This window comes from Arachis ipaensis, chromosome B01, assembly GCF_000816755.2.
Source record: "Arachis ipaensis cultivar K30076 chromosome B01, Araip1.1, whole genome shotgun sequence".
Lineage (NCBI taxonomy): Eukaryota > Viridiplantae > Streptophyta > Magnoliopsida > Fabales > Fabaceae > Arachis > Arachis ipaensis.
Window position 1 is genome coordinate 135,489,381 of NC_029785.2, and position 12,024 is coordinate 135,501,404.

General features: G+C 33.7%; 2 protein-coding genes across 5 annotated transcripts; both read left to right on the forward strand.

The window, feature by feature from the left end:
• On the forward strand, nucleotides 1,975-6,319 carry LOC107641717 (protein ECERIFERUM 3). Its single transcript, XM_016345190.2, has 11 exons — nucleotides 1,975-2,301; nucleotides 2,399-2,628; nucleotides 2,736-2,971; nucleotides 3,046-3,265; nucleotides 4,044-4,171; nucleotides 4,328-4,584; nucleotides 4,664-4,771; nucleotides 5,031-5,237; nucleotides 5,320-5,430; nucleotides 5,679-5,852; nucleotides 5,944-6,319. The coding sequence occupies exons 1-11, from the start codon at nucleotides 2,242-2,244 to the stop codon at nucleotides 6,106-6,108; spliced, it is 1,896 nt and encodes a 631-aa protein (XP_016200676.1). The 5' UTR covers nucleotides 1,975-2,241; the 3' UTR covers nucleotides 6,109-6,319.
• LOC107620394 lies at nucleotides 6,725-8,132 on the forward strand. 4 transcript variants are annotated; one of them, XR_002350600.1, is made up of 4 exons: nucleotides 6,725-7,108; nucleotides 7,182-7,297; nucleotides 7,383-7,615; nucleotides 7,805-7,884. XR_002350600.1 is itself a non-coding variant. In XM_016322568.2 (4 exons), the coding sequence occupies exons 1-4, from the start codon at nucleotides 6,910-6,912 to the stop codon at nucleotides 7,909-7,911; spliced, it is 495 nt and encodes a 164-aa protein (XP_016178054.1). In that variant the 5' UTR covers nucleotides 6,759-6,909; the 3' UTR covers nucleotides 7,912-8,132. The 4 variants fall into 4 exon arrangements, 2 of the variants coding, with proteins under 2 accessions (XP_016178054.1, XP_016178048.1); XR_002350597.1 differs by having other exon boundaries at nucleotides 6,737-7,108; nucleotides 7,182-7,298; nucleotides 7,378-7,615; nucleotides 7,805-7,883; XM_016322568.2 differs by having other exon boundaries at nucleotides 6,759-7,108; nucleotides 7,383-7,521; nucleotides 7,871-8,132.

Genomic DNA, 12,024 nt, shown 5'->3' on the forward strand with positions numbered 1-12,024 from the left:
TTATTAATTCATAAGTAAACAAAGCACTATAAAACATTAAAACCCGAACACTTTTAGTATTCTAATAATTTAAAAGCGAATGATTTCAACTGAAAACAAAAAGGGTTAGGAAAAAGTAAAAAACACCACGAAAGATCAATGTAATAATAATGAAAATCAATGAAGAGTTGGATTAGGAAGCTGAAGTCATCACAAATTCACAACACACCCCACATGTAGAGTTTGATGATCATATTATTCATACTACCACATCATTCAATGAAGAGTCTCATATATATATATTTAAACTGAATTGATTAAATATGATAAAATTCAATATATCCCTAACTTGCTTGTTGATTAGTATTAATTAGGCGGCTCCAAAAGTCCAAATAAATGTGTAAATGTGTAAAGAACTCCTACCACACTTTCTGGTTTCATTAGTTAGAAGAAAAAGGCAGATCAGAAACCACCACCATTATTATTTGTACGTTGCTACGATGCACGGACACTGACATTGACATGGACACGGGACACGACACGATACGGAACAAATCGACACGCGAATTTTAAAATCTTACATGATACGGGGACACGCATACATATAAAATATAAAGTATTTTTTAGATAAACCGTAATGATATTTTAATAAATAATAATATATACTATATCTAAATTTATTTTAAAAATATATATTAAGAATAAGACCGGATACGTTAACACGTGATGGTATTTAGGTGTGTCCAAGTGTATCTAAAGAAGAATTTTTTTATTTTTATTGAGACACATTTTGGACACAACAGAGACACGCGTGTCGGACGAATATCGGTGAGTATCGTGTCTGAAATGTGTCCGATAAACAGACACAGCAACTCAGCAAAGCGTCCGTGCGTACTTTATAGGAACGTTGCAATTTCTTTGAATAATCCTTCTCCACCCAACTCACTCATACATATCTTTTTCAGTTTTGATCAAATCCCATTAATTTTCTATTCCTACTTGCCAGAGAAAGGCCCAATTTTACTGCACAAAACTCATAATCTAGTAATACATATAACTTACCACTATCAATGCCATAATTGTGTTGTTCAATCTACAGTACAAGTTTAATGAATATTATTGTCCTTTCTTTCAAAGAACATATATGCTCGTATAATAGTGAATATTGTACTATTGTATCCAGTAACACAAGGTCACATTTTAGTTTAGATAAAATTATAAAACATTACTAAGTTTAGACCTTGAAAATTAGGCTCTTAATTTATCTTCACTAATGAAATGTATGTACTATATCAGGCAAAGCCGTATACTTAGTAATTAATTATCAAAATAAATGATCTTTCTAAGCAACATTGCTACGAAGAAGACGTATGATAATTATGCACTACTAACTATTATTGAAAACCACATATTGAACAGACCCCTAACCTACCCTTATGAATAATAATACTACTAATACTATGAGATTGGAGAGAGAGAATTAAACACTATTACTGTCTCATCTTCCAACCATATGGTGCATTAACTTCTCTCCAGCTGTGCCAAGAACGCGTGGATTAGTGATTAGTGAACCACTAATACTGTATCCTGTCATGTATGAACTAATCAATAATCATACTTATAATAATTAATACAAGTGCAACTAACTGGCTACTAGCAGCTAGCAAGAATCTCTGGTTCAAATTATGTTCTGGGATTAATGGACATACACTAGTGGTATTATTAACATGCATGGCAAGTGTAATACATATATATACCTCTTTATTTTATGAATTCTTTCTTATTTTTAATGATAATATAGAATTAAGAAATTGGTATGAATGATGAGAAAGAGACATGTATGAGGAGGGGGCCAGGGCCCAGGGGGCATTGAACTAACTTGATACACACATACACTAGTTTCATCTGCCTTTATAAATAGGTGATGTAGGAATAAATGCTTCTAGTTGTAGCTCAAACGTGGTGATTGTAAGAGATCCCCAATTGAAACAAAAAACAATTTGGTTCTTTGCAGAAACAAATTAAACCTCTTCAGCTCTCTAACACTTTGGTGTTCCCTTCTTTTTTGTTTTCTTTCCTTCTTCTCTGATACTATCATTATTGTTTGTTTTTGGGATCTTTTCCAGTTTCTGCTCGTTGGCTGCCATAGTTTTTTGGGGCTCTATTGAGCTTTAGGAGAATACAGAAAGAAAAGAAAGATACCATACATACATTTAACAAGGTTTGTAAATATCTTAAACTAGCAGAACCTAGTGCAGTGAAATGGGTAGTACTAGTGCTCCTTTATCAAGCTGGCCATGGGAGAATTTTGGATTATTCAAGGTATATTATATTATATATATATATATTTATGTGATGCATCTGTTATGTATATAGAATAAGTCTAACTACTTGTGTGTTTTCAATTTCATAAATATAGTATGTGTTATATGGTCCATTGGTGGGGAAGGTTGTGTATGAATGGTTGAATGGGGTGGAATTCTACTCCATGATCAGCTGCTGGAGCCTTCACTTGATCATACTATGGATTCTAAGAGGAGGAGTTCATGTTCTGTGGAGTTCTTATAGTCATATGCTTTTTCTCAATCGAAATCGAAGGATCCTTCAACAAGGTGTGGATTTCAAGCAGATTGATCTAGAATGGGACTGGTACATATATATACAATCATTATTGTTGCTACACACTACTACTTAAACATTTATTGATGATAAAAGTTATTAGTGTTTGTGTTTGTGTTTTCCTAATTGTGGAATAGGGACAACTTCTTGATTCTTCAAGCACTAGTTGGGTCCATGGCTTGCTATGTGTTTCCATTTCTTCAAGATCTTCCATTATGGAATATGAAAGGTGTTGTTGCTGCTATGATTCTGCACGTGGGAGTCTCAGAGCCACTTTACTATTGGATGCATAGAAAGTTTCATGAACATCACTTTCTTTTCACTCATTACCATTCACTTCATCATTCTTCTCCTGTTCCGGGGCCATTTACTGGTGAGAAAATTAACTCATTAATAATTATTAAACAAGTGCAAATAAATAATCTTGGAATAATGATGATGATGCAGCTGGAAATGCAACACTATTGGAGCACCTTGTTTTGACGGTGGTGATAGGAATCCCTGTTTTAGGGGCATCCATAATGGGATATGGATCAGCAAGCTTGGTGTATGGTTATGTTTTGACTTTTGACTTTCTGAGGTGCTTGGGTCATTGCAATGTTGAAGTGGTCCCACATGAGACTTTTGAAAGGTTTCCTCTCCTTAGATACTTGATTTTCACACCAACGTAAGTCATTCTTAACACAAGTAACAATTAAATAATAATTTATCCAAGATACAAAAACCAAAGTACATGTAGATATCTCACTGCCATCGCATTGATTTATGTCTGTTGTTTTGGTGATACAAAAGAAATGCATTTACTGCATGCATGGCCAAAACATTAAAGAGATGTGAACATGCATACTAGAATAGGTGTTGCTTTATGGTACAGTTGGAGGTTGGGACTTGGGATTTTAATTTGGGTCAGAATTTAACACAAATTAATTAAGACCTGTGATGAGAAGGAAAGAAAATGATGGATTGGCAATAATCAATAAAGATCAGTAAAGTATGGATAACATGTCAATTTAGGACTTAGGATTTCAACTTAGTTTCTTTTATTTTATCATTTTAATCTTTTTGTTAACATCAAATTATTGTTGTAAATATATATCTTTCTTGCAGGTTTTGGGACATGACTATTAAATTATGTGTTTCCAATGTATTAAATATTTGACATATATATAACACTAAATTACTTTTTCACCTGAAGTTTATTTAGATTTGTGAGACTTACATATAAATATCTATTGTTGTTTTTTCTTCAGTTCCCTTTTCTGTTATTGTTGGATGTTTCAACTACCAGGGCAGTGGCATTAAGAAATGGAGATAAACGTGTGTGCATGTAGTGGTCCAGAAATAAGTCCAATACATATTATTCGAAGCAAAACTTGTTTTTTCCAACCATCATTTACCCCATAGTTATTTATATACATTCATTTAATTTACATGTTCTGATGCAGATACCATAGCCTGCACCACACTGATAAGAACACCAATTTCTGCCTCTTCATGCCCCTCTTTGATGCACTAGGCAATACCCTTCACTCCAATTCATGGCAATTACACAAAAGATTAAGCTCAGGTTCAGGTAATAATATAATAATTAAGTTCTTAATGACTTTCATGCAAATAAACAATTCAGGAGGAGGGGAGTAATACTTTCTCACTTTGACTTCAGTGTTAGATGTTAGATAGCTACTCAATATAAATGCATGCATTATCTAACTATCTTTTTTAAATGCAGGGAACAATTGTAGGGTACCGGATTTTGTTTTCTTGGCCCACATAGTTGATGTGAGTTCTTGTATGCACATTCAGTTCTATCTTCGATCCTTTGCTTCGTTGCCATACAGAACAAGATTCTTCTTGGTCCCAAGTTGGCCATTCGCCTTGTTAGTTTTGCTAGCAATGTGGGTTTGGTCCAAAACCTTTGTAGTTTCCTTCTACTACCACAGAGATCGCTTGCACCAAACATGGGTTGTACCTAGATGTGGCTTCATGGTTAGTGTGTGTGTCCTCATCATCATTTTATTTTGTTGAAAACTAATAATAACTAAATGCATTTTCTTCGTTTTAATAGTATTTCATACCCTATGCTACTGAGGGAATCAATAAGCAGATTGAGGAAGCAATCCTGAGGGCAGATAGGATTGGGGTCAAGGTCATTAGCCTTGCTGCATTGAATAAGGTTTGGCCTACCTAACTAACTTATAAATTAGTTGAAAGGAACGTGCATGATTGATTATAAATAACTGATGTTTAATAACTTGTATGGGCATAGTTGTTGAGGGTCTTAACTCTTAATGCTCTTCTTGTTGTGTGGTAGATATCACATAAATAAAATTAAATTGCCTCATAGGTTTTTCACTTTTTTGCAACATAAATAAATTAGAAATGCCAGGCATCAACTGCTATATGTAATTGATTAATTATTAATTATAACACAGAATGAATCACTAAATGGCGGTGGAAAGCTTTTCGTGGATAAGCATCGAAAGCTAAGAGTTCGAGTTGTTCATGGAAACACATTAACTGCTGCTGTGATCCTCCACGAAATTCCACAGCATGTGGATGAGGTGTTCCTCACTGGAGCCACTTCCAAGCTTGGAAGAGCAATCGCACTCTACCTTTGCCGAAAGAAAGTCAGAGTTCTCGTAAGTAGAATAATAATATTCTTGTACTTAAGATTCCATGAATGAAAGAAACTTTGATTTGACTCTATACGTTTGTGTGCAGATGTTGACTCTGTCAACGGATAGATTTCACAAGATTCAAAGGGAAGCACCTCTTGAATATCAAAGTTACCTTGTCCAAGTCACAAAATACCAAGCGGCACAACACTGCAAGGTAATTAATTCATTCTTCTCTCTCTTAATTTGATTATGAAGAATGTTAGGAGCTAGTAATTTTGGTTTTTTATAATCATCTATTGATTATTAATAGTATTTTTAATAGTATGAAATTACATCTAATGATAAAAAATCACTCACTTTTATTTTAATAGTTAAGTGCTGACAAAAAAATACAAAAATTGCTGGTCTTCTAGAATTTTCCTTTGATTATAGAATCTTGAACAATGCAATTTGCAATGACAGACGTGGATTGTTGGCAAGTGGATAACGCCAAGAGAGCAAAGCTGGGCGCCACGTGGCACCCACTTTCATCAATTTGTGGTGCCACCAATCTTGTCGTTTAGAAGAGATTGCACTTACGGTGATCTTGCAGCTATGAGATTACCACAAGACGTGCAAGGCCTAGGCTCCTGTGAGGTACTTACTACTAACATTATTATTATTATTATAATTAATCTTAATTAATGTATAATTTGTTTGTGATGAATGGATGATTTGTTACATGCAGTACACCATGGAAAGGGGAGTAGTGCACGCATGCCATGCAGGAGGAGTGGTGCATAGTCTTGAAGGATGGACTCATCATGAGGTTGGCGCCATTGATGTTCACAGAATCGATCTTGTGTGGGAAGCTGCCCTCAAACATGGACTACGCCCAGTATCATCACTCTAATCATCCATCTCATTTCTTTCTTATTTATCACGTCTTACACCTAAGAGTGGCCATTTAAATGTGATTAATTAAGTCCATTCAAGTAGGACCCCTCTTAATGTATCTTTCTTACGTCATAGCTTACTTTAATATTCCAAACATATTTAAACAATGTTAGACACATATTAACTTTCTCTCAAAGTTTAATTATCAAAATTACGTGCTATAATAATCTTTCTTCTTACATAATATATCTCTGTCTCCTACAGTCCTACTCTATAATTGTATTTTCCGAAATTTTCATTCGAAGTGCGACTACATATCTTTTAAAAATTGTCCATCATTTAGTCTTTAAAAAAGAGAGAAATTGATGGATATATAGCAGGGAGAAAACAAAATAATTACATTTTTATTTAACAAATATAGTAAGATTCGCAATTTTTGGTCAATGGGTTATAGGTCAAATGATATAGTCTTCTCATATTCACCTAAGAGGTTGCGGATTCGCGTCTCTCTATCCTCGCTAAAAAAATTCGAAATTTTTGTTTTCTTGTTGATAATGGGCCAGGGTCCACAAGCAGAGCCGACCCAACAACAAACACTAAAAAAAAGAAGCGAAATGGGCTTCAGGCCCAGGCCCAATTAACTGGACCAAAACCCTGAATAGAATGAGGTTGCGGCAATTTCTAGAAAGATGACACGTAACAGTAGCGGTTACTGGAAGCCAAACACGTGTGGCGTTGTGAAACTTTGTAAACCGCCATGAACGTAACAAATCGATGATGATTGTTGTTTGGGTTTCTCTGTTTCTAGTTTCGAACGATGCAAAGAAGAATAGTGGAAAAGAGCGGGCAGGTGATGAGGCTGAGGGTTAGAAAGAAGAGGAAAAGTGGGAGCGGAAGAAAAGCGGCGGTTCTGAAGAAGTTAGCGACATACCTGCAGTGCGATACTTTCATGTACGCTCCCCTCGTATCAGATTTTCCCGACCCTGCTCTTCCTCTCTTTCCTTCCCCTGCTAAAGGTTCCTTCTCCATCTCCTTTTATCTTCTCTCATCTTCTCCTGCATCTTTTTATGACGTATTTATTTGATTCAGTGGTTGAACTCAAAAAACCTAGAAAAGAGAAGCAGCGTTTTGTAGATCAACTTGTAGAATACCTCAAATCCGATGTCTATATGTATGCTCCCCTCCTTCGTTCATCTTCAGGTTCAGGTATAAGTGCACGTGCATGCATGATTTGGTGACGGTTGTAGCAGGATCAAGTAATGATTGCATATTGTCCTCATTGCAGGAACTTCACAGCAGTCACCAACAAAGTTCACAAGCGGAAATGTGAATCCTCAAACAGACCTCTCTCAACAGCATCATGCTTCGGTGCAAAATGAAACTATAAAGCACACTTTGTATCAAATGCGTCGCTCCGTTTCTGCCTCAAGTAACCTTCCTTTACTGCATAAAATGCTTACTTTATCACCTTAAATCAATCAAGTAGTACTAGTCATTGTATTGTCAGTCAATAATTGATGAAAGGTAAAAACTCAGGGTAAGTTGACTTCACGTGAAATTGATACCTGAGGGCGTGGGATGAAAATTTAGTGAAATCAGTTGTATCAACTTTACGTGAAGTCACCTGCACGTGAGTTTTCACCTTGATGAAAATGATATACAATTCAAAGCGGGATACCATGTGTATTTATAACATTGCACGAGGAGTTGTGAATATATATGAGTCAAAATTGGTTTTGGAACTCTTGTTTATAACTCTGCTTATGTTTATGCTGCAGGAAATGTATCTGTCAAGTCGCAGCTGAGAACTCATAGTTGATTGAAACTGTTGGACATATAAACACCTATATCTATATTATATGGACAGTTCTTTTAGGTGTACATACATGTAATGAATGTAATCTAGAATTTTACTAGTAACCGTTCTTCTTTTTTATGGAAAAAAGATAATGCCATTGTTTGTATTGTAACTTCATTTTATCAACTTTTCATGTAATGTTGGACTTGTTTCAGACTTGGAGTGGAGTTTTAACTTTTAACTACTTATCTGGTAATTGTAAGCATATGAAGATCGCTTGTTTCTTTTAAACTTATCTTTGGCAACCACGAAATTCTACTGTTCTAGATTACGTTTTTACGAACTTGACATGACCAATGAAAGTTGGATTTGCCTTTTTTCTTATATGCATAATCGGACAAATTTGCAACATGACTCTCTTTCAATATTTAATTTGCATGTGACAATCATAGCTGCTAAAAGATATAAAGCATTTAATTAGGCAACACACCCAGAGAGGTTGTTATCACCAGCTTAGCTGGTATCTAATAATTAGTCCTGATTTCTTTCCACATTTCCTGTGTCTGAATCAATGAAAATGATCAAATTGAGTTGTAGCTTCTAAGTTGAGTAAATAGTGTTGTGATTGTTATTGATATGTCAAAGACTTAACTATTTGAAGATGCTTTATTTACTCTCTGAATTAGGATAAAGTTGATTAGTTTACTGCATTGTGAATTGGTTTTTATTTACTTAAAACTTGGTTGGATTTAAGCATTGAGCATATATGATCTGTGATCATGTATGTAGCACTTTTAGGAGGCAAGTGGTGAAGCTGTCCGTAATATTTGCTATTTTTACGTTTATTGCTGTTGAGATATTTCTGCATAACGTGGGAATCCTCTGTTGTGTCACTCTCATGACAATTATCAATGATATGACAGAGCATTTGCAAAATCCCAAGTAATTAGAAGGCTAATTTGGGGTATAATCATTTCTTGGATTTTCCCAAATCAAAATTTTGAATTCTGATATGGAAATGGAAGTAGTAGTGTTTTCTTTCTGGCCTACTACTCAATGATGTATCCTTGTCCTTCACCTTAGTTGTTAAAACCATTAAATCCTAGCCCCCAGTTTTGACCTAGGAAGTAGTACAGGATAATATATATATACAGCAAGTACTATACCAAGCCGTTTCTTATGGACATTAGTGATTAAATTGGTTAGAGTTACGAAATTGATTGATTGCATATTAGAATAATGATATCTATAAACAATTCCGGTAAGGACTAGATGGAGTTGCATTTGTAGTTGAGGTGAATGAATGTACCAAAAAGAGGCAAACATGATAAATGCAATATGCAATAAAGAAAATTGATTCCAAATTAAGTAGGATTGGTCCTAACTACTCCTAACCTTTTCCTTTTTGTGCTTTGTAGTATTGATGTTAATAAGAATGAAGACGAACATGACCCGGTTCAAAGTCCTTTAATTGATGCCCAATTGACAAAGTTACAGTAAATGATAACAACTTTAATTTGTTATAAGTACAACCCCCGAGGATCTCGTAGTGGCAACGTTATACCATATCTACTGGTCTGCCACTCTCCATTGCTAATATTATTCTCCTCTTCACTTACAATGCATGCATGGTTTAATACGAGGATTTGTTATAATTAATTGGCTAATAACAAGGAAGAAAAGCAATTTTGCATTTGAGTTTGTGAATGCTGGGACCTGAAAGGCAGAAAATCCGGATCGGAGAGCACATGCATGTAATGAAAAAGACTAGTCTTAGGAAAGTCCATATGTATGATTATAATATAGGAAACATTTCAGGTGCACCGAGAGTACCGGTACTCCAATTGTTTTAACCGTTGATCTGAATTATAAAAAATATATATAATATATATTAATTAAAATCAACGGTTAAAACAATTGGTGCACCGGTACTCCCCGGTGCACTTGAAATGTTTCCTATAATATAATATATGTATAAGATTTATAAGAAGTAGTAGTACTTAGTAAATTAGAGATAAGTTGCGGTAGAAATAAGACACCTGACACCTAAGAAAGGCCCCTACATACCTATGCACGTGTATCCCCTTAAATGCATATCTCATTTCCCCATCTCAACAACAAATCAATCCCATTGCTTATCTATAATTGAAATTAAAATTTGTGTATGTATGATATAAACATTATTATTTTCATCAATAATAGTAGTGGAGTATGCACAAGAGGCTATCTATCTTTATCTGGGCTAGGCTGGCGTATTGGTTAGTTTCAGATACTCACCGTGTTTTGAAAATGACCTTTCCCTTGATAAGATTGGTACTTGTTCGATGCTGACACCATATAATAAGCATACCACATTCAACCCATTCATCATAACTCTTACTTTTTTTTTCTTTTTCTTTTTCTTTTTTCTTCTACACAAACTACCTAGCTACTACATATAATGTGTGGTCACAAAATAATTATGTTTATATTATCGGACGACCAATATTATTGGACGATTAGACCTCGACAAAGACCAAATGGGACTAAATTAATTAAAGACAAATAATAAAAGGATCAAACAATGCTAGGAATCAAGAGGGTTATCAGCCAAAAACCAGCTAAATGTCTTTGGGTGAATCTAAAATCTCTATGTGGATGGTGCTTATGTTAGACATTAGGATGTTTTTTCTACTAAATATTAGAATGTTTCTTTTTATACTAAATGGATGTTCTTTTATATATTTTATAAATTTTTTTATATACTAAGAATCGAGATTGTTGGAAGTTCCATGATCCCCACCCCTATTTCTCCAACGCATCATTCAAAATTTTAATTTGGAGTGAGAAGCAATTAATATCAAATATTATAAATTAAAAACAAATAAAATTAATTAAATATAATTATAAATTAATTAAGTTGTTTATTTTTTGGCTGATCACTTCTTGATTCTATATTCTTTTCCTAAAAGGATATATGCTTAATTTGGATTATTTCATTAAACAGTTATGATGAGTTGGCTACTATGGCTAGTGTGTTAAGCTGCTTTGTCTTTATTAACTGATTCAAATCATATAGTTTCCAAAACCTATGTTTAGTTGGAGTAAAAATGACATAAAAATAAATTTTATGGTATCTATGTCATGCTTTTTAACCTTGAATTCAATCACTAACAAAGAGTACATGAATATCTGGAATAAAAATTTCCACATGCACAGAAAATAATGCATATAAATATAATATATTTTAGTAATTATTCTAATACTAAAAAAAAAAGATATACTTAGAGAACAATGCATATAACATTCCGAAATTCAAAAACATGTTGCCCTTGCTAGCATAAGCTTCTATTTAATTCGTGCATACAAATTCAACCCCGTCATATTAGATTAATGTTCTACCAACTAAGGTCAGTAGTGTATTTGTTTTGCTTGCTTTTTAGGGTTTGGTTAAGAAAGTGAAAATAGTAAAGAAGATTTTATGAATTGAACTTATAGCCATAGGTAAAATAACTATGATCATATATAGACATTAATATATATACTATGAGACACCATTTTTACATGCCAAACAGACTTTATTTAATACCACGCGAATGAAAATGTGTAGGGTTTGTTGGTTTGATTTAACCTCAAATTTTGTAGGCGACGCACGAGCACAGCTGTGAAAAGGACACATACATAGATACATATAACATACATATACATAAATACACGTAATTTTCCAATTTGACCAAACATACTTCGCATTTCATTTCATGGACTTACTCTTTTTTTCTTGCAAATTGTACTAAATAATAATGTCATATTTGGCTCACCTTTCCAGCCTCTACTCCAACCAAACATATGTAACTTAGCTAATGGTAAAAAATAAATAAACAAATAATGAAATAAAATTTTAAAAAAATAACAATTAGGTCTCTCAAAAATTTGACTTCAAATTAATTATTCTCTAAAAAAATATCAATTAGATCTTTTACAATAACAAATAATAAATATGTTATGTCCTTATATCAATTCATCCTATAAAATTTAAAGATGGTGTTTATATATATTGTTAACTATAATAACGTACTTATTTATAGAAGATCATCACGAAAATAATATGTTTTAATGCGAAATTTCATCTATTTCATTAAAATTTGTGGTAAATTA

Coding starts and splice junctions, on each gene's coding strand:
- LOC107620394 (XM_016322562.2), top strand. CDS start 6,910: ATGCAAAGAAGAATAGTGGAAAAGAGCGGGCAGGTGATGAGGCTGAGG. Junction 7,109..7,181: donor CTTTCCTTCCCCTGCTAAAG/GTTCCTTCTCCA, acceptor TATTTGATTCAG/TGGTTGAACTCAAAAAACCT. Junction 7,299..7,377: donor TCGTTCATCTTCAGGTTCAG/GTATAAGTGCAC, acceptor TCCTCATTGCAG/GAACTTCACAGCAGTCACCA.
- LOC107641717 (XM_016345190.2), top strand. CDS start 2,242: ATGGGTAGTACTAGTGCTCCTTTATCAAGCTGGCCATGGGAGAATTTT. Junction 3,266..4,043: donor TACTTGATTTTCACACCAAC/GTAAGTCATTCT, acceptor GTTCTGATGCAG/ATACCATAGCCTGCACCACA. Junction 5,238..5,319: donor GAAAGAAAGTCAGAGTTCTC/GTAAGTAGAATA, acceptor GTTTGTGTGCAG/ATGTTGACTCTGTCAACGGA.